General features: G+C 35.4%; 2 protein-coding genes across 7 annotated transcripts in view; one reads left to right on the top strand and one right to left on the bottom strand.

The window, feature by feature from the left end:
- LOC115216219 (kinesin-like protein KIF28P) overlaps positions 1-23,838 on the bottom strand; it is a 227,286-nt gene that overhangs the window by 4,136 nt on the left and 199,312 nt on the right. The window lies entirely within an intron of this gene.
- Positions 3,847-23,838, top strand: part of LOC115216308 (protein jagged-1b-like) — a 122,624-nt gene continuing 102,632 nt past the window's right edge. For 3 of the 5 annotated variants that reach the window (XM_036506677.1, XM_036506676.1, XM_036506678.1), the window contains exons 1-7: positions 3,850-4,053; positions 8,954-9,143; positions 12,716-12,798; positions 15,589-15,756; positions 17,019-17,163; positions 17,844-17,954; positions 18,646-18,765. In XM_036506677.1, coding sequence (XP_036362570.1) covers positions 3,997-4,053; positions 8,954-9,143; positions 12,716-12,798; positions 15,589-15,756; positions 17,019-17,163; positions 17,844-17,954; positions 18,646-18,765 — 874 coding nt within the window. In that variant the 5' untranslated portion in view covers positions 3,850-3,996. Of the gene's footprint in view, positions 4,054-8,953; positions 9,144-12,715; positions 12,799-15,588; positions 15,757-17,018; positions 17,164-17,843; positions 17,955-18,645; positions 18,766-20,375; positions 21,603-22,498; positions 22,514-23,838 lie in introns of all 5 variants that reach the window. The other 2 variants (XM_029785419.2, XM_036506672.1) reach the window with 2 other exon arrangements.

The raw sequence follows: 23,838 nt of genomic DNA, 5'->3' as shown, positions 1-23,838 counted from the left end.
GGTCTACCCCTATCGAAGACTTTCGATTGATCCAAATTGATCAGGGCCCCACCCATGCCAGGTTCCTTAACTACTCTGTCTATGATGTAGCGCATCAGATGGAGGTTGTCATGGATGCTCCGGCCGGCACGGCGCACGTTTGTGCCTTGTCGACCAGTTTCTCGATGACAAGCGCCAACCTCTTGGCTAACACCTTTGTCAAAATTTTCAGGTCTGCATTGAGTAGGGTGATTGGTCTAAAGTTATCTATAATGTTTCCCTTGTTTGGATCTTTCTTCAGCAGCGTTACAGCTCCTCGACTCACAAAACCGGGTATGCTCCCGTTTTGCTGCCAGTTGCAGTATACCGCTGTCAAGACGTCTCCAAACAAGTCTGGCATACAATTGTAAAACTCGTAGGGCAGACCATTCAAACTCGGCGATTTGTCTCTCGAGCATTCTGCTATTGCGTCCCGCACATCCGCCGCCGTGATGGCACCCTCGCAGCACTCTGCCTCTCTTGCCGAGAGTCGTGGTAGGCTGTGCAGGTAGGCACTGAAGTCCACCCTGCGTTCACGCTCGCCACTCGTCCCGTACAGTCGGGCAAAGTGCCGCTGAAATGCCTCGCACATTTTGCTGGGCTCGAGCAATTCGCGCTCTTATTCATCTACCAGAGACCGAATGGTGGCTTTGTTGTTCTGATAGATAGATAGATAGATAGATAGATAGATAGATAGATAGATAGATAGATAGATAGATAGATAGATAGATAGATAGATAGATAGATAGATAGATAGATAGATTGTGCTGAAAGTAATTTGCTAAAATTTAACAAGAGAAATCAAATACTTATTCAAATGTTTTCCTAAAAGGAATTTAAAGAACGGCGATTGATAACTTTTTTCCATTCCTCAATAAACTTATTTGATGAAATAAATATAAGACACTTGAATTTTTTATATTTTTATAAGTTTTAACTTAATGTCTATAACAACTGTGTTAAGAAATATATCTGCATGTATCTGTATACATGCATACACCCACATACATATATATATATATATAGACATACGACGGGCTTCTTTCAGTTCCCTCTTCCGCTTACATAAACACACCGACACCGGTGGCGGGGGACAAACAAACACAAAGACACACACACAACATAGATGTACATATATATATATATATATATATATATATATATATATATATATATACGACAGGCTTCTTTAAGTTTCCGTCAACCAAATCCACTCAAGAAGTTTTTTGATCGGTTCGAACCTATAGTCAAAAAACACTTTCTCAAGGTCTCATTCAGTGGAACTGAACCCACAACCATGTGACTGGGAAGCAAGCTTCTCCCACACAGCCATGCCTGCGCCTATTTAAGTCTAATTTACGTACGTTGGTTAAAATCTATAAGGTTGCTTCTTTGTCAATTCATAACATAAAAATTGAACAGTGCTAACACCTCATTAATTCATTAGTACAACTAGTTTCCAAGAATGTGTCATGTATGTACATTGGCGTATCCGAATTAATAAAACTCTTGATAATACTACCTATGTGTATCACCGTTGAAGATTGGAGAACAAAAGCTGCTGATGAAATCTCAAAACTGGTCCAGCGAATCCCATTTCATCCACAGCATGGTTGTTTAAAATGACAGTCGTTTACGATTGTCCAGTTCATTTCACTATATCTCATTTACGCACAGGACCGGCTCGAGAATTTTTTTTTCCGCACGAGAGTCCCGGACCCCAGTAATGAACTCATTTGCATAGTCAATCAGAGCTCGCCTTCACCTTGTTGTCAAAATCAAGTGCTGAGGATGGAAGTGACCCAATAATCAATGGGCTAAACAAAGCTTTATTTGCTTTACCAAGACAAAGAATTCCTTGGGGGACCAGTGAAAAGAATTTCTCCATGCAACTTGTGGAACTAACTTCGTAGCCTCGCTGCTTTGACCGGTGCTCCGGTGTGGCACATGGTCTTGGCAAGAAAAAATTTTATCGGATTCAGTTAGATATGGTAAAGATGTGGATGGGAAAAATGTGGACAGAGTGTGATGTGCTTGTAATTCTCTCCCCTTACTATTTTACAAAGTAAACAACAGTACAAATAACTACGCAGAAGCAGCCACTGTTGAAACAAGAGCACTACTACTACTAGAAATAATAATAGTATTTATTTTATTCGCCAAAAGTTCGACGGATAAGGGTTTAGATGAATCCACAACCATGATACCAACACCATCTAAACATGATTCCCTTCAGAAGGCTGTAATATCATTTGACAGAAACACGGTTAAAGAATACATATGAAACAAGGTTGTAACTTTAACTGTCTTTAATGCCGGCCACGCGTATATATACAACTGAATGACAAATGGAAATGGCTGACGCGTGGAGACCATGATCTTCTTCTGTGCGTTACCTCCTGTCTGCTAGATGGTATATGGTGTCAGAGAGCCGACTACATCACGTCTTTACGATCTGACGCCTTGCCGAGAAAAGGAGAGAGTTGTAAGGCATCGTATCAGAATCTCACACTCTAGCGACATCTAGCGAGCTTGTTTAAACCTGCTATCAAGGGAGGGAACTGCGCCTACAAGTATACATTACAAGTATAGATTATAAAAATGTATAAATTATAAAAGTATAAATTATAAAATATGCATTACAAGTATAAATTATAAAAATGGTGATCAGGGTTTGCAGAATCGATTTTGGAAAAAAAAGTAAGCATGGAAAACAATAGTTTAAAGAAGAAAAAACATGTAATCAAGTGATTAGTCAAACATCTGGGACCAATGAAGGAATCGCAAGGCCCTAAGAATATCCTGACAGTAACAAGCAAGTTCTTTCTCTACCAGTGGGTTTCCTTTAACCAAAGAACAAGTTGAGAATTTGCCCATTTAATTGGGCCATTCTTGGCTCTCTAACCTACTTTTTAGCAAACTTTCCGGTGTGTAGTGTATCGTTCTCCGTATCTTCTCCAAGTAGTAATTGAAAAAGTTGATGAGGGTTTTGCCAAAAAAGAAAGTGTCTGCGCCATTTTCAATCTTGTCAGGATAGAATCTCTTTTACCACAACTACTTAGCAGAGGAGAACTTCCTACCCTTCCCAAATAAAATCAAGCATTATTGACTTACAGTGAGTTAGGAATGCTCGGACACAGAACTGGTTTGCAGAATGGTTTCGTCGCTCTGGGCACATACTAGTCAGGCTTTGTTAGAAACACTTCTGTACTTTATTCTGACCCGGTACAACTTAGCCGGAGATCTAAAAATGTTGGCCATTGTTTTGTAATCAAAATTCTCCGTAATAAACTATTCAACAACAACAACAAAATAAATATTGTGTTATTGTTTGTCTGATTTCTATTTATCTTTTAGTCTTTGTATTTACTCTATAAGTGTACGTTCATTTTGTTTACATTAAAACAATAAAACTCCTTTACATTTTCAAATTACTTTGTTACTAGACTTTACAACAGAAAAATTTCTTTTCAGTCATTTACATTCTTCACCTTCATCCGTGTTTTTGTAATTGTTGTTGTCGTTGTCAACGTGTCTGTTAGAGGTGATATGCTTTTTCTCTCTATCCCCTCCTTTTTCTCTCCATCATCTCCTTATCCTTATTCTTACCAATATGGTACCTGATTGGTACGATTAGAAAAACAAATATCTAGAGATCCCTTTTCATTGGTTATCTTGCGCAACATTCAAACCCGTGCAATTGTGTGTAAACTTTGGCATACGCTATTGTTCCCACTGACCATATCCTATAAATACTGGGCTTTCTCGCGTTGCCTACCAGAATTGCCTTGTTTGTTCACCGGACTTATTCAAAGAATTCAGTGAGTTCATTTCTGCACCGGAGCCCCTGTGAGTTTAAGTCGCTGTTCAATACGTCGACTAGCGTCGCCTTTGCAAGGACGAGTGGACTAGTGATAATTATACATACACTGTATACATCTAAAAGCTCATAAGACAATTCTTAATAAGGCAATCAGCATGATTCAATCAGCCGGTAGATTCCTGCTCTGCGCTTTTCTTGCTACAATAACTTCTGTAAGTATTCTGTCTTGGATTCTTTACAAACCGAACACCCACACGCACGCACGCACGCACACACCACACACACACAAACGTCACACCACACCACTCCACAGAGATTCTGTATAATTTTTTTAGACATATATGTGTCTTTATATATACATATACATATGTGCGGGGGTGTATCTATGTATGTTTGTATGTGCTTGCAAGCATGTGTATGCATATATATATATATATATATATATATATATATATATATATATATATATATATATATATATATATATATATACACTATATATATATATATATATGTTTATATATATTTATATATATACACATACATATCCACTCAGCCGAAATTGCGACGATGATCCAGTTCTTGACTGAGGCTAGAAAGCTTCGAATGACCCGTCCTTGATATATATATACATCATACATATACATACATATGTATGTATATATATATATATATATATACATATATATATATATATATATATATATATATATATATATATATATATATATATATATATATATATATATATATATATATATATATATATATATATATTGGAATATATATATAATGGAAAGATTAGAATATATAGAATATAAAAGCTTTCGTGTTTGGATAAATAACTATGGAAGACTGGTGGGGATATTATCTGTATGGACTTCAAGGTATAATTTGCTATTTAGTTAAGAGATAATTTAAGAGATAGTTATAGGTTTGCTTATAGAATTAATTTCCCGATACTGTTTTTGTACATAAGACATTTTCTTTTTTGGTATTTAATTAATAATGTTAGTGTTTAATCCTTCCTAGAATTCAGATAGGATGAATGTAGTGATATATATGGTATATTTGTTCCCAAACTGGCCTTAAGCCGATTGGACCGATTATTCAGAGAATAAGCTAACCTCAGTCAAGAATATATATATACGTATATATATATATATATATATATATATATATATATATATATATATATATATATATATATATATATATATATATATATATATATAACTGCTATTTCTAGTATACTAAACAACAACGTTAAGGACCGGTGACCTTTGAGTTTATTTAAAAGAGAGAGAAATGCTTTACACGACAAATTCCTATATAACCGTAATCTACACCATCTGAGACGTATATGTAGAAAAGTTTCATAACAAATTATCCATATTTCGGAATGTTACCACACACACACACACACACACACACACACACACACACACTCACATATATATATAACAGGGGCCAACAAGCCAGGGCTACGTCTGGCACCCGTCTGCTTTGGCATGGGTTTTGTGGCTGGATGCCCTTCTTAAAGCCACTATTTTACAGTCTTGAGTGCAGAGCCCAAATTGATAGAGAGCTCAGCCTGCATTTCAGCGGTTTTTCAAAAGCAGAACATTAATGCGCCTAGGCACTGATGACTTTTGTAGTCTTGTGTGTTTCAACTGGAACGTAGCCTTACTACGGAGAAGAGAATGGGCAGAAAGATAGCAGGTGTTATGAAAGGAACGTATAACGTTAAAGTCCCTAACATCTCGTTTCTTAGTGATAACATAATCTATGAGATACCAATCCTTAAATCTAGGATGCATCCAGGTCCTCTTGTAACAATTTCACTGTAGTAAAAAATGGTATTTGTGATGCTTAGAATGAATTCCCTGCAGATGGAAATCACATGCAGCCCGCTGGAGTTCATTCGATCTACACCATGGTGAATAAGTCACCCTCCCATGCCTGATAATTAGTAACAACACGAGCGTTAAAATCACCCATAAGGATAAGTTTATCCCTATTGTCGCAACTGGAGATGACATCACGGAGTTGGTCGTAAAATTCATCCTTTTCCTCTTCAGTGCTGGCCATGGTTGGGGCATAGCAGCTGACAAACATAGTACGAGTGTTGTGATCAAGTTCCAACGCTAGTGTCCTGATGCGATGAAAGAATTAATCTAGCTATTTGTTTTGATGGCAAAACCAACACCATAAAAATATGTATCCACCTTTACTTTCTTCTAACTGTAATGACTCTGCTCGACGAGTTTCACTGAGTGCAGCTATGTCAATATTGTATTTCTTTAGTTCAAGGGCGACCAGTGCTATTTTTCGTTCTAGTGCTGAGTGACTGTCTTGGAGAGTGCGCACATTCCAAAAGCCAAGGTTAATATCCTTAGATTTCTTCGTGTTTCAACTGCGTTACTGAATAACCAGACAGCTGAAGCGGGTTCATAACTTTAATGTGAATAAGCAGTGTTTAGGGCTCCATTTCTCGCCGCTCTTCCTGTTGAGGAAAGCAGTGCTGTGTCTAAAAAAGCTGCTTTGTCACTACTGGAGGACACGGACAGCACAGTTACTCGCACGTTCTGTGCTTGAACGGCCATCACCCAATGGTCGCCAACTGTGTAGAGATCGAGCAAGAGATTTCCATCAATATCCTTTACCTATTCCTGCCACTTTCACTCTCTCGCCAGAGGACATTTTGATTTTTTTCAAGTTGAAGCTATGCCATATTGCATGAATAAATGTAAGTTGTCAGAAAACCCACACATATGATTTGATTTGAGTACTGAAGGCTTGTGTAGAACCAGCCACACTTTTTGGAAGTGATGATAGCAAGAATATGGTGCACATATGCGCCACAAATACCAACAACAACATACCTCAGGCTTTTTCTCCAGAGGTTTCCATCTCCTAGACGAGTCGTTATAAACAAGCTGGAGAACCTAGTCTACCCTATGAGTCAGAGTTTGCTGACAGTACAGCCTTGTTAAGGAGGTCATCAGCAACCAAAAGCCTGGGTTAATATCAGAGTTTCCCTTTCCTAGATGGGATACCTTCACAACGGTTAAGGAGCCCCATCTGCCCCCAAATATATGGAATTAAATACACCAGGAAAAATTATACGCATATATAGTTGGATGGCCGTTGACAACTCATTAGTTCTCCTGCCCTCTATGACAAGTTTTATTTTTAGTCCAGCAGGGTGTCCATCTATCACTCTCTTCAGCAAGCAAGCTTGGTGAGGTTACCAGTTTACTCACCGACGATGCGACTATGTAACAGGCTGTACTGGGTAACATGTTACCAGTAATGAACAAGTGCGACTAATAGCACTCGAGAGCGACCTGACTTATATATACAATTAATAAGAGGAATGACCACTAAAGTGGATTCCTATACGCTAGAAATAGACGTCAAATCGCCTTACCACAATGGGTGTATTCTCAAGAAAAAAAACAGTAAACGCCAAATGTATATATATATATATATATATATATATATATATATAGTATATATAAATAGAAGATGGTGTGCTGTATTAGACTTTATTAAGTACAACATGTTTCGACTCGTCGTTCTGTGTCTCTTCAAGTATATCAATAAAAAGTCGCACTAGAGATTTCTTGGGTCGGCTTGCTTACTACTATATGTCCATCAAATTCGAGAATTTTTCTTCCTTTTTACTCATTCACGAATTTGAAGGATATAAAGCAGTAAGTAAACCGACCCAAGAAATCTCTAGTGCAACTTTTTATTGATCTTCCCGAAGAGACCCAGAACGATGGGTCGAAACATGTGTTGTACATGATAAAGTCTAATACACACTCCATCACCTATTTATGAATACTATTAGCCCAACCGCCACTGTGAAGTTCCTGCAGTATATCTACGGAAAACAGCGGGTAACCTAAACTGAACCGGTACCTTATTCATCATCTATTTATACATTTTGTTTCATTCTTCCATTATGTATGTGGGGCGAGGGTGCGTGTGTGCGCGAGTCTCTGTGTGTGTGTATGTGTGTGTGTGTGTGTGTGTGTGTGTGTGTGTGTGTCAGTTATATGTATAGTAATAGACTTTTCTGTTTTAGTACTGTAGAAAGTAACTATAGCTTTTATCTAACACTGCATGTTATAGATAGATGTAAGCATCCTGTCTTTATATACAATAACTTTATGAAGAGGTAAAAGAGTAATCAGCCGGACTAGTTTTAACCTTTTCGTGAGATTTTGTCAACAACTGACTACTCATTCGATGCCCACCGCTAATAAACCCATTGTTACTAAGAGCTTAAATAACCTCAGCAATAGGCTGAAACTGACCTGACTGATTCCGTGGTTTCTGACCACTAGGTAATTATATATAGAGAGGCACAAGTATAGCATTGCGTTTACGAAGATCACTTAACAAGCATTTGGTTTCGGTTTCTGTTTAACTGTGCAGCACTTTGGGAAAATATATTTTGCTATAGTTCCGGATCGACCAAAAGCTTGTGAGTAAATTTGGTGGACAGAAACCTATATAAGGCTGCCGGTAAACGCATGACTTTGTGTTTGTCTTCGACTCTCATGACTTAGAATTAGTGGTGATTGCTTATTTTTCGTAACTTAACGGTTTGGTAAAGTGAGTGAGAAAGAATAGGTGCCAGACTTAAAAAATACTCGGGACGATTTGATTGAATAAACTATGACTAACCTCAAAGCATAGCTGCAATCCAAACAAGTAAAAGAAAAGAGTATGTGTATTGTTGGCTAAAATTCTATAGATTTTTACTTATTTATTTATTTATTATGCAACGAAAAACAATCACTAAAAATGCATTGGCAATTTAGTAACCGAATTAGCTGTCAAGTATACATTACATCTATTAATCGGTCTATCCAGTGTATTTAAGGCCCGAATGATATCGAGCTTATTAGCAATGTCTCCGTGAACAAATAAATAAGATATTCAGTTTCATACGAAATATCAGTAAAACATTGAAAATGATTGAGTCTTTTTTATCTGCACATAGACATATTACATATGACGACAAAAAGTCAAAAATAAAAATCGCAAATGCTATAGAAACATATTTCATAAAGTCTTCTTACTGATCTTTTACAGCCAATTGTAGCCGACTATGTAATTGATGTGAAGTTTATCAAGTTTGAAAATTACAACCGTTTACTGGCTAATGGGCGCACATGCTCCAATTTCGGAAGTCAACGATGTCAAACAACACTTCATGTTTGTGCTAAACCTGATGATACTTCGACATTGTGTAGTTATGGCGACACTAAAACAGGAGTTATCGGTAAGTACATGTTTATCAATAAACATAGATCGAGCGTATATTCATATTTATCTCTATATGTGTGTTTGTATATATATATATTCCGTATAGAAGACACTTAGTAGCGCTCTAAAGATTCGAACTTAGACTTCGATATCTTTTCAGGAAATAATTCCACAAGGTAAAGAAAAGCAATAAGCGGGATCATGTTGAGCAGGCATAGAAGCAATTATACAAATAAACAATTAGATACATCAGATACAAAATATGCATATATGTATATATACATATATGTGTATATATATATAGGTGTCTATGTGTGCATCTATCTATCTATCTATCTATCTATCTATCTATCTATCTATATATATATATATATATATATATATATATATATATATATATATATATCCATTAATATATCACACTTACATAGAGTACAAACAAGAGAGAAAAAAAGGGTGGAGGATGGTATTATAAGTCCAACAGCTGTTTCTGGTGACTGGCCGATCCATAATAATGTTGGTAGATTTACTTCATCGCAATATGTGACCGTATGGATGTATTTACCATAGTATGAGAGGAGACTCCGTCCGCAGGTTAGAGATCTTAGATTTTTTATCTTAATGCAGAGAAGTTCAAAGATGGAATGATTGGATGTGGAAAGATAAGTATATTAGGGGCGAGGCATGGAGGTTTTGAGATAGGGAATGATGAGAGGAGAAACAATAGCTCAAGAAGAGTGGGGTGGGTTAATGTTCAGGCTACTAAGGGAGTAGAATGATGCCATGTGGTTGGCGTAGCGTTTTTTAAAAATGCCCTCACATAATCCGATGCATGTTTTTTATCTGTTGTGTCACAGCCGATAAAAGAGGATACATCGGATTATGTGAAGGAATTTTTAAAAACCGCTACGCCAACCACATGACATCATTCCGCCTCAATGAGAAAACCAAACCCACAAAATTTGTGAGTCATTTTGGGGCAATGAAAGAGAAAAATGTACCACGTGATGAAATGGAGAAAAATAGAACAGAGTAAACCATACATAAATTGATCCACCAGATGTACGCCTTCCTTGGCCGAAAGGCCGCAGATTTTATTTAGATTGAGATTCCTAACTCGATATTGAACTCGAGGCTAGATATTTTTTGTAGATGTAAACACATGTTTAAATATATCTTTAAAACTTGGAAGATTCCACCGATTCCCGATTGATTAGTCATTGTGTTCTTCTAAATTTCGTTATAACACCTAGGAATATAGATATAGTTTCTTCCTTCACTGTATCGATTTATATCTCATATTTATATCTACATAAAATTTTTTCCATCCTTTCATATCTCTTTTGTAATTTTTATATATTATAAGTATAGACCATTATAACAGACGCCATAGAGTTTTCTCGCTTATGATTTTATTCATTTTATGTATATTTACTGTATATGTATATATTTATTATATGTATATATATATGTGTGTGTGTGTGTGTGTGTGTGTGTGTGTGTGTGTGTGTGTGTGTGTCTGTGTGTCTGTGTGTCTGTGTGTGTAGTGTCTGACCACGTGTGTACCGTTGGCGATTTTTTTCCTCCGTCTTCCGTTCTTTGGATCTTTCCTTTTCCTATGTTTCTGACGAAGAGCTCCGCTCGAAACGTTAAACCCTCCTTCTTTCCTTCTTTCCTGAGCGTCCACTAATACTATACTTGTTCCACTTCCTCGTGCTGTTGCGTTTTCATGTTTTGGATTGACTATACATATATATATATATATATATATAAATTCATCATCAGAAAGTTTCTTCAAGCTTTGCTTTCTCTCATTTTGCATGTATACATATAAACTGCACATATGTTGTATTTGATGTATTTAACATTTTTAATATATTCGTATCTAATTTGCTTATCCACATGATTGGTGATATATATATATATATATATATATATATATATATATATATATATATATATATATAACTGCCCGAAATGGTCGTGACTTCTGGGACTTGACTGATGAAAGAAAGCCAAAAGCGCTCCGTCTTTTTTTGCCTGTCCTTCTAATTGTTGTTTCTCTTGTCCGCCTTTGTATTGCTCATCTGTCCGAACGTTTTAATGCCCTCTCTTGCGTTTTTGTTCCAGTTACATACATACATACATATATATATATGTATATATATATATATATATATATATTATATTATATTATATTATATTATATTATATTATATTATATTATATTATATTATATTATATCATGTTTCTACTATTCTTACTTCCTTTTTTGTAGCATCAGCTGTAAGTAATCGCTTGCTTCATCACTGTTACTGCCATCACTGATGATATATTGAGCCCTTATTTTCATAATTAGCAATATATATATATATATATATATATATATATATATATATATATTTATATATATATATATATATATATATATATATATATATATATATATATATATATATATATGCATGAGGTTAACCGTGTGCAAGTGAGTTTATTACTTAGCGATCGGTTCTACATTAAACATGTATATAGTACGCAATATTTCATATCGACATAAATTGTGAATTACAAATGAGGGTGAAACTGGTTCACTTAAGAGGAACTAAAATCATATAATATACTACTAATTATGAAAGAAAGTGCTCAATATATCATCAGTGATGGTAGTAGCAGTGATGAGGTAAGCGATTACTTAGAGCTGATGCTAGAAAGAAGAATATAAGAATAGTAGAAACCTAATACCGAAAAAGTGGAGTTTCATAATTCTCCCTCTCTCTCTCTCTCTCTCTCTCTCTCTCTCTCCCTCTCCCTCTCCATATATGTATGTATATATGAATGTATGTATATATTTCGTTGACCCTATATGCATGGCGAAAACCATCAATGTATTCATATTTTGAAATGTCTTAACTGAGGAAGATCTTGCGTAAGAGACGAGATTTTTTTTATTTATTGCGCCACGAGCTGAAACGTGGGTATTAAATGCATTAAAAGTATCATTACTTGCTTTAATTTCATTATTTTACATTATACGACTTCATGCCAGAACAAGCTAGCCAGACCTTATTTTTACGGGTGCTCTAACACGGATTTAGATGGTTTTATTCTATTCGACACTTGTTGGAAAATCCTGGTAATATGCGTCGCTTCTACATATAACACGAAATATCAATACTCCATCTAGATGAGTAAACATTACACATATCCAGAGAAATTTCCACATACGGTGGAATGTTTATAATCTAGCGTAATTAGTACGGACGTACAGACAAGGGTAATATTTTTCTTATTATAATGACTTTGTATTAGAAAGAGACTCAATTCACAAAACATCACTAAAGATAACATTAAGTCTCTATACATAGAGACAGTGTAATTTGGAGTTTGTGCAGACAGTACATATGGTGACAGTTGAAACAGTCTGGCCTGATAAAATGTCTACATTATGTGTATATAACATCTTTATACTGGAGGTTAGGGAGAATTGAAAGGTTGTATTATATGTATACTTGTGTATGTGTATCTGTAAATTTTCACTCTCGTATCCCAATATAATTTCTGTTTCATTTTTTTCCAAATTGATTTTAGGTGATAATGTCATTGATTTAAATAAGGCATTTATCGGTACAGCACGTAATCCGATCACGTACCTGATTAGACAGCCCTTCCAGGTAAGTGTTTGGTTTTGGAAAAAGATGTTTCTTAAAATATAATTTCTTAAGATTGTTAGTTTCATTGCTACGTGACAAGAAGATGTTTTCCTCTCTGTCTTCTTGTGAAGATAACTGGATAGCAATCCCAATTTAAATCATGCTACGAAATATACCAGAATAATATTTTCCTGACTTCCAAAAAATGGCATGATGCATTTACATTTATTAAATTTCCAAGGGTGGTGTTATGAATTATTGGATGACTACATTAAATTTATCCTAGATTTTCCAGTATATGCTTGTGAATAAAGTATTCATTACGTATTGAATAACGTTGCCACATAATATATACTAATCAGTCTAACCATTTTAACTAGGTCTTTTTCGTTTGTTACTGATTTAAATACGTATTGCTATCAAGTGTTCTTTATGTGCTAAATTGTGAAGAAGTTTTATCCTTTGAAGGACGAATGACCTGTCTTGAAAATGTCTGAGATATCTCTCTATTATTATTATTATTATTATTATTATTATTATTATTATTATTATTATTATTATTATTATTATTATCATTATTATTATTATCATTATTATCATTATTATTATCATTATTATTATTATTATTATTATTATTATTATTATTATTATTATTATTATTATTATTATTATTATTATTATCCTCATTATTATTATTATTATTATTATTTATTTATTTATTTATTTATTTTGTATACGAAGATTATACTGTTTTATCTACAGGTGTTTACTTTCCACAACATAGGCATTATAAACTAGAAACTTACTGTATTTAGTTTAATCATATATATATATATACATGTGTATTAAAAAATAGACACACACACACACACACATACATTCTTATGAACCTACAATCTACTCACTGATTATGTGTTGCATTAACTGACTGGAAGTAGATTATTAATGTACAAAAAAAATGCCTGGAAGACATAATTGGATCTTGAGATTTATCGACTTCTGATCCAAAAGATATTGTAGATATTGGGTTGGTGCATAATTATTGGGGCTTTTTTCAACAAAGTCAGTTCATCAAAAATAATAAAAGCATATAACAAAAACATCTTTCAATGATTATTCCGGTGCATATTCACCAGCTACTTCAATTACTGCTTTCGATTTGCTTGGCAGACGATCAGACCGTCATTTAAAGATGTTTTAGTTAAATATTGTTATTGTTTTTGTTGAATAAAATATGTTGAAAAACAGCCGTAATAATTATGCACCAACCCAATAGATAGCATGTCCCTAGAACGATGCTATGAGGTTCTCGTGCTAACAATACTAGAGAACTGTGCAGACATCTTTGCGACCTTCAACTCCGGTAGAATAATTTTTAATTCTCATCCGGGACGTTCTATGTCCCAGATATAACGGCAGAAGAGCCATATAGTCATTTTGCAAGGTTCGACACGAAAAGTCTCGAACCTTCTCTGCTGACTCGAACCTTGCTTCTATCGTAGCGAACCTTGTGCCCCGGGCCATATATTTGATTTGTTTCATCACTGGTCCGAGGCTTTTTTCGATTGTGCTTTACTCAAATTGTTCTAATTTCTTGTTAATAACATCATAAGTTTTGTAGATAATTGTCCTTTCTTTGGTCTTGTTTATTACTTCGTTTGGGGGATCAATTTTCCTCTCCCCGTTTTCCTTCGTAATCATTCCGAAGAATGATTCTATGTCTTCCTTTTAGGAGGATATAATTTAAAGTCCTCCAACAACGGACGCAAAACTTTTTTCTTCAATCGAAGACATATTATATATATATAACAATATAGGATGAAGTCCCTTTTTCTACAGAAAAGGATTCCATCAAAAAGCGTGGCAGTATATTAAAAAAACCTTTACGGTTGAAGTATAAAACATCTTATAATTAAGTGCTAAAGAAGGTTATTCTATAGCCAATACACTGATTTATCCACTTATAATCCACTTGAAAATGTTCCGACACAGGAATACAGTTCAAAACGCACAGAAAACACTATTAAAAAAGTTCACAAATCTTTCCCTTTAGGGGAGGATAACAGTTTCACAGTGTTTTTTTTTTTTCAATACACAATGTTCAACAACGTTTCCCTTACGGGAAACCACAGCAAATATAATAAACAAACCCTGCGAACAGGCAACAAATTCAAAACCTAGCCTTGCGGTTTACAAGTCGCCCTAGAATAAAATGATTGCAACAACCAAGTCTGGAACCAACTGGCGCCGAGCCCAGGAAGAGGTGAGATTTTATACATGACGGGGTGGCTGCCTCACATGGCATATTTGCAGATTGTAGTTGGGTTGCATACTGGAACACGATAGAGTATGAGACAAATAGCGCCAATATTAACCAATTGGAGTAGTAGATACAACTGGGTCCAAAACACCGCCCAAAGGCTAGCTGTTACCGGCTACGTTCATATGTACTTACTATAACAGAGAAAGCTCAGTAGAGTTCCCTACATATGTAAAGATATACATGATTATATATGATATTTTCAATAATCACGACGTTTATTAATACATATATTGAATAGCCTAAGCGAACTCACAACTGTTTGTTTGTGTGTGAGAGAAAGAAAGAGTGATAGATAGAGAGACAGAAAGTATGACATGTTCGTGTGTGCGTATGTGTATGGGTGCGTGCGTGTGTGCGTATGTGTATGCGTGCGTGTGTGCGTGTGTATGCGTGCGTGCGCGTGTGTGTGTGTTCTCGTTTATAATTTCATTGTTCTATCTGGTTGTACATATTTCCAATAATATATACCTTCAAACCTCTGTTTTCAGAAATTCGCTGTTTCGTTTACTGCAAAAAGCAACAACGAATTAATATCCGAATACGTTTACAAAAGTGGTAGTCATTTGCCTCAGAGAAGCATCGCTGAAGCCAGGTATGAACAAGTAACAACTCGTGGTAGTCAGAATCCTACTACTCAACTGACCTACCAAATTCGAGTAAGTACTTTAACTATCATTTTTGGCCAGGAATATCTAGGTATTATTCTACGCCACACATCTTAACTGATTTGAGCTTTTCTCATTCTGATATGTGATGCTGCAGTAGCCCATTGCTCTGAGCGAACAGCACAAATATCCATGGTAAAAAATCTTTGACAAGTAATCACAGCTCTTCCATTTCTTCTCTGTGTACATATGTATTCTAGGTCATGAGCGTACTGTATTATACAATAGCTGATATTCAGGTGGTAGTGAAAATAACTGGCCTTATTTTCATGTTCGATCTAACATTAAAAATGTATATTCAACTTCTTTAGAAACGCGAGAATGATACTATAAACGCGCAGCGAAACCTACAATTAAAACCTTACCGCTTTAGTAACTAATATCAGACCACACTTAGATCAGCGACGTGCCATAAATAGCAACAAGTCAGCTTGCAGAAATATCACCCCATATTGTAGAATATTCTATCATGTTCTATTTGTTGCCTTTTTAACATTAGGTTAATTAAGAAACAAGGCGGGCAAGCATCAGTGCAGAGCTTCGAGAAGATCCGAGAAGATGAATGGACACATGATTCTTTGTCCCTTCTCTGCCTGTGTTTAAAAGAATCTCTTGGTCTGCAATGCATTCTTCAAAACACGTAGCATAATCGCAATATCTTCACCTCTCGCCACACAAATAAGTAACCAGCCAACACTTAGACAAAACAAGACAAAGCCATACATATGATGCACAGAGAACATGCCTTGAAATATAAATGTTCTCTTGGTTGCAACTGAACCCTGGGTTAAAGAAATCGTCGACTATAATGAACAGAGTATTTCTCTCGCCTCTCACGTGAAGCTGGTAGTTTCTGCTATTAATGTAACTATTAAATGCATTTGCTTCTAAGTACACCACAGTCAACAACCGGCAAGCCATTGGGTTATTATGTAAATATTGCGGTATACTTCTGTGAAAATAAATGATACTGAATTTATCGACCTCGAATGGATGAAAGGCAAAGTCGACCTCGGCGGAATTTTAACTCAGAACGTAGAAATGGGCGAATTACCGCTCAGCATTTCGTCCAGCGTGCTAACGATTCTGCCAGCTCGCCACCTTATACCTTACCAATTATTAAAATCCGTACACCAAAGCTACAAACGTTTATACTTTTAAAACAGTCTGTTTGTGATCAAAATATCGGAAATCATCTTTAATCGTTCAATTTTCTAAAGTCTTAGAATGTCTTTGTTGTTGTTTTATTTCAGAGTTATTGTACCCAAGGCTATTATGGTCCAAACTGTGCCATCAGGTGTGATATTCCCATCAGCGAGCAAACGAGGTTTCAGTGTGATGCTAACGGTCAAAAAGTCTGCAAGCCTGGTTTCACTGGTCCATTCTGCAATGCCGATGGTACGTGTTTATTATTTATGTCTCTTTACATCATGAATTCAAATCACGCCTGGAACAGTTTTCCCTTTAGCTTCCTGGGTCCAATAAAACGTGGACCAATTTCTTCCTAAAACAATTTCGGCCTTGAATTTTCTTTGCGGTTCGCTAGTACTTCGATTATCTTGATTTTGCTCACTAACACTTTAGATTCCCGGTGATCTTAAACTGAGTCATCGAAAATCAGTCATCCAATCAATTTTTTACTCCCATAAATATCTTAATTATTCATGACTGCTGCAATCATCAAGGATGGATTAATTCCTGTTTTAAAAAGACATTCTCTGAGCTGTAGTCACGACAGACACACACAATTGCAAGCAAACAGAACATTCCTCGCTATACAGGGCTCCTGCGATTAAAGCAGAAAACTACACCGCAACATATTACCCATTTATAGCGAAGCATATAAATGGATGAGTGTTGAATATCTTTGTGGACTGACACGGTGTCGACTCTATTCGCAACAGCTCAGTTCAATAGAAAGCAGATAAATCCCTGAAATAATTTTGCTTTTGTGAGATTGTAAATACATTGCTGTAATTAATGTAGTTGATTCATTTTCATTCGTACCGAATTTCATAATTTAAATAAATAGAAAGTAAATATGTGAGTAAAAGACATGTATCGACAACTTTTTTCAGCTGATCCATGCCGCAGCGCTCCGTGTAAAAACAGTGGGACTTGTGTCTCAATGGGCTCTACGTTTAGATGCATCTGCAAACCGTTATACACAGGACAACATTGTATTAAAGGTATTAACTTTTTTTCTGTTAACTTGTAAACTTTATTTGTAGGAATTCGTGACACTTTTTAATTCTAACCCTCGCGAAATTATCAATGTCTATTTTATTTTAGCTATAACGATGTTGTTGATTAAATCCATTTCATAGAATAAACTCTTTTTAACTTGAACATCTTTACCTTATGTACGTTCAGAATTGCACTTCTAAATACATTAGATATTTAATATTACATGCCGTCTGGTTCTACATGTATTCTACCTGCTGGGGTGTTATTTATCTCCTCAAAGATATTCCAGGTAATGGTCATTTGGTCATTTCTTTAACTGGACAATAATAATTCGTTCTAAGTGAAAGTTCAAAAGCTTATCATAGATGAGTTGTTAATTTATTACTCAAGTTGAAAGTTAATGTCTAGTTCTATTTTGAATACTAACATGTAGATATGAGTGGATAATTAAAACGTTAAAATAAATGGAAGTACAAATTTAAAAGTAGATATGCATTTAACTGTCGAACAATTTGTTGTTATTTAAGCAGGTTAAATTTAACTGCTTCGACAAGGTATTAATAATACTTCCTAAAAGAAACAAACTATTAAATATCCATGATATTGCAATATCTCTGGTGTTCTAAACTGGAATGAGTTTTCAAAGCAAAGATTAACGAAGTGAAAGAATGGGTTAATATTGATTTATTTTAGGCATCGACGACTGCAACCGGGCGTCATCACCTTGTTTAAATGGAGGTACGTGCGTTGACGGAATTAATGGCTATTCCTGCAGATGTGCATATGGTTATACGGGATCCAAATGCGAGAATGGTAAGAATCATGAATTTCTATTTGAATTTTCATCACTATAATAAACTAATGCAAACATATCAGCAAATGTAAGCATTGCAAACAATTTAGTCATCAAGTTCCACGGTAAACTGAGAAATACCAACGGTCTCTGAAGATATATGCCTAGAGTAGAAAAGAATATAAATTATTTTCGCAGTTTTAAAACGATTTATTAATTTACTAAATAAATTTCTTTCAATTTCAAATTGGAAATATGTTAGACTTTTTAAAATATCTTCTACTGAAATCATTTTCTTCTTCAAATATAAAACCACCTAAAAATGTGTGACCTGTCTCTCTATTTTGTTGGAAGACGAAGTCTGTAAGCGATATGGTCTTCTCTGATTAGAAGATAAAGGATGTTGCTAATATAGAGACTTTAGCATTAGTGAGACAATGGTCCTTACAATGACTGTTTGCAGTATGTAGAACGGGTTTAAGAAGTAGAAGCGGACGTTGGAGTGGAACACGTAAACAAGTTAAGAATTTAATTATTTCAGCTACAAAGGGACTAAGCAGCGGTTAGTTTTGAAGATTACTAATAATGTGGAATACATCTATTTGCATCCAATAAAGTCAGAGATTAAACATGTACCAACATAGATATGGGAGAGACATTCCATACTGAGTGATATCTGGATCTCACATAACCAACATTCTACCAGCTAGTAAAACCTATATTCGCAATTACATTGAATAGCATATCGTATATTAACTTCAGCATTGGGATTACGTAGTATAAGAAATATTTAGGAAAGTAAAACACAAAAATCATTCAAGCGAAGTGAAATACATTTCTCACTTTCTAACAGTTTGCCATAGCTAAAACATGTTTAAGACAATAAAGAAAATATAATCACTCTTAAGTTATCTGGCAGTCGTTTACTTAATAAAACTTTATTTCTATTTTCAATTGTTTTGATCTTAACTATATTTCTATTTGAGAATAATTTTTACGTTTTCTAGACGACCTGTAGGCTAAACTAGTAATTATACATCAATTGCACTGATCAGATAATGAGTGTTACTCAACAAATATAATACTGTATTAAACAGTACACGTACGAGATGCCGCATGCAGTTTTGCTGAAATACAAGAAGCCGAACGGACACAATGCCGAACGGACATAAAGCCGAACGGACAAGATGTCGAAAAGACATACGAAAATTAAAATTTAATCTCGTTAAATCTTAAATGCCAAATTGGTGAATTGGTCAGTAAACTACGTAGGCAGAAATGTTTTCTGTTGTTTTTTTATTATTATTATTCTGTCCGTTCGGTTTTATATCCATTCGGCATTCTTGGCTTCGGATTCTTGTCCTTCGGCAAAAGTGCATTCGGCATCTTGTCCGCGCATGTATTAAACAGGTCTATCTTAGATATAGTTATAAGATGTCTTAAATGTGCTAGCATTGCAACCAAGTTGTAATTTAGAACAAAATGAAACACACACACAACAAAGCTGAATCTTTTCTGTGTTTGTATTTTGATATATTATTTATGGATTTAGCGAATAGTGTCTTATTAGATAGCAAATCATGTGGATTTATTCTGTTAATATATCTTATTTATTTCATTTTGAATCTAGTCCTTTCAGCATGTTTGTCGGCACCTTGTATGAACGGTGGTCAATGTTCGAATGCAGGTACATCATTTGTGTGCCAATGTCTTTCTAACTTTTACGGTCCTCGTTGTCAAATTGAAGATAAATGTCGCTCAGTGACTTGCCTAAATGGTGGCCGATGTACTACAACTAACTTTGTTGCGAAATGTAATTGCCCATCTGGATTTACTGGTCCACGATGTGAAAATCCCATTAATTCCTGTCAATCTTCACCGTGTCAAAATGGTGGAACATGCTATCCAAATGGAGTTCAATTCACTTGTCGTTGCCCTGTTGGATTCACAGGACTACGATGTGAACAACCATTTTGCGCACCAAATATCTGTCAAAATGGTGGAACATGTCAGCTTGTAAACAATCAAGTTTCTTGCATATGTCTCAATGGATTTCAAGGTAATAGATGCCAGGTGCCGATTCAGTGTTATCCACCATGTCAAAATGGAGGAATTTGTAACACTAACACAAGAATGTGCAACTGCCCTCATGGATTCGTTGGCCCAGATTGTTCAAGAAGAGATGATTGCGCGTTAAATCCAAATATCTGTCAAAATGGTGGAAGATGTCAGCTGGTAAACGATCAAATCACTTGCGCATGTATAAATGGCTTTTACGGAGATAGGTGCCAGTTCTCAAGTCTGTGCTATCCAAAATGTCAAAATGGAGGAACTTGTAATGTAAACACAAGAATATGCGACTGTCCTCCCGGATTTGGTGGTCGAGATTGTTCGAGAAGAGATCCTTGTGCTTCAAAGCCATGTTTGAATAATGGCCAATGTATTGTACAAAATGATTTTGACTACATTTGTGCGTGTCGCCAAGGATGGAGTGGTAAAAACTGTGGGAGTACCACTACGCCTTGTTCGAATAACCCCTGTTTGAACGGTGGACAGTGCTATCCTACGGGCAACAGCTTTACTTGTTATTGTCCACAAGGCTGGACTGGACAGAGATGCGGCAGTCAAACCAATCCATGCACTCCAAATCCTTGCCAAAACAACGGCCAGTGTAGCATGTTTGGACCAAATGGATTCACTTGTACTTGTGTTAGTGGATGGTCTGGCAAGTTTTGTAATGAAAGTGGTTCAACCTATTGTCCGTCTCGCCCTTGTTCTAACGGAGGAACCTGCATCCAAACTGCCAACCAATTACGTTGCCGATGCCCATTTGGCTTTAAAGGAAACTACTGTGAAGGTAAGCATAGCTGTTTAATGTTACATAATTTGTACTTGTGAACCGGATCCATAATTCGATTTTGATTTCTAGCGACAATCTTTTCACTTTACTTAGGTCATTTATGCGTTCAAAAATTGTATGGACATTAATTAGTAAATACTGTTTCTTATTTCTATCTTTTCCCGAAATTAATATAAAACCAAATTATTACTACACATAATTATAATACAGTTAATAATTTAAAAACCTTTGACAATTTTAATATTCCAAATTTACATGTTTTTCATGAATTTCTTATACAGTTCTAAAATTTCGAAAAATTCCTGATGTTCTCGAAATCAGGCTACTTAGTCGGTCATTACATTCTTCCAGCCTCAGGAAACGACCGGTTCGAATCGCTTTTGTTTATTGCACGTATAAACATTTCATTTGAATATTGCTTGAAAAATTTGCTTCCATTGAACTTTAAAATTGTCTTGCTGCTTTGAATAAGAATAGAACATTTAAAAGCAATAAACAGTTATACAAAGTTAATTTTATTAAAAGAACTAACGGAAATATATCAAGGAAGCATTCCGTATACAAAAAACAAATACCAGCGGTAAAGCTGCAGCTATTGGAGTTCTCTCCCTTACTATTTTTTTTCTTTTTTTTACATTTTAAATATTAGTGGACGAATTTTTGTTTCTTAATCCAAGATTAATCTTAGTTGATAAACGTTTCCCAATTCTGAGACTTACTAGGTTTATGACCGTGCTCATCTCATGAAAGCATCAAATAAACTTCGTTTTCTGGGTAATATGAGTGCACGTAATTTTATGTGTTAGGAGTGTGTTATGTGTTTGTGTATGTACGTACGTATGTGTGTATAAATGAAACTAATATGGCTTTTGATTTATATTATTCTTTTGCAGTACCTGACCAAGGAAGTAAGTACAGTACCTTTAATTTATTGCTAAATTTCAGCATTTTTCCTATTTGATTGCCTCAAATAATTAACATTTATTCTGATCATTTCATCTAGGGGTTTTCAAACTGACTACTCCCACCTTAATGATTATGTGTTCACATGAGTATATTTTTTGGTAAACTTTGATCCTTTCACCCGCACGATTTTCACTAAGAAAAAATAAACTCGGGTTGTTTTGCGTGTAATCAAGTATCCTGACCTAACATGCTGAAAACTCCTTATTTTTGTTCGGAAAAAAAGGTGGGGAACGGGACTCTCCCCTCCATATCCCGGAATCATTGGAATTTTTTCGGTGAATGAATTTCGGTGACCTCCTAATATGCTACAAACCCTTTTTTGGGTCCGGAAAAAAGGGTAGGGTGAAGTGGAAGCCTCGGAAATTTCACCTCCACCCCCATTTTCAAATGTTTTTTGCTATTTCTTTCTTTACCGATACTTTTAGATAATATTTTGCAGAAATATGTTTTCGAGAGAGTGTGGACTACATTAATTGAAAATTCAAAGAAGTTTGAAATGAATAAATGAAAATGCAGATGTTATAGAAGTTAGTGGTAGTGAAGTGTGTGGAGAGATAACGAACGATAAATTCATCTATAAAAAAAAACACGTTAGCGTTTTTGCATGTACGTGTGAAACGAAGTAAAAAAAAAAATGTTCATACTTTTTTTTCCGAACAAAAATAAGGCGTTTGAGTTTTTTTTTCTTAGTGAAAATCGTGTAGGTGAAAAGATCAATGGGGGTGGGGTACGTGGGGGTGAAATTTCCGAGGCTTCCACCTCACCCCATTCCGTTTACCGGACCCCAAAAAGAGCTTTGTAGCATATTAGGAGGTCACCGGAATTCATTCAACAGAAAAAAAATTCCCAATGATTCCGTGATATGGTGGAGGCGGGGTCCGGTTCCCCAAGCCTTTTTTCCTGAACAAAAATAAAGAGTTTGCAGGATATTAGGAGGTCAGGGTACTAGATTCCATGCAGAAAATCTGAGATTTATCCTTTTTCTTAATTAAATCGTGCGGGTGAAAGAATTAAATAATACCTACTACCTGTCGATAACCATTTAGAGCACCGTTTTCACCTGCCTGAGAATTGAGAAAATGTTGTCCTGAGGTAAATCTATCAAAAGGAAAAATTCAAACGCATGAGATAATGAAGTATACTGAACAAAGATGTAAATACATTCGAGTTGATGTATGGAGTGGCAAAACGAATAAAACAGAGCTGCAGAGGGTTAATAATAGATTTCAACATATTTCAAATAACCTAAATTCTGCTTATGCCTAAA

This window comes from Octopus sinensis, linkage group LG10 (assembly GCF_006345805.1).
Source record: "Octopus sinensis linkage group LG10, ASM634580v1, whole genome shotgun sequence".
NCBI classification, from domain to species: domain Eukaryota; kingdom Metazoa; phylum Mollusca; class Cephalopoda; order Octopoda; family Octopodidae; genus Octopus; species Octopus sinensis.
Note: the sequence above shows the minus strand (reverse complement) of the source record. Positions and strands in the feature narration are given on the sequence as shown.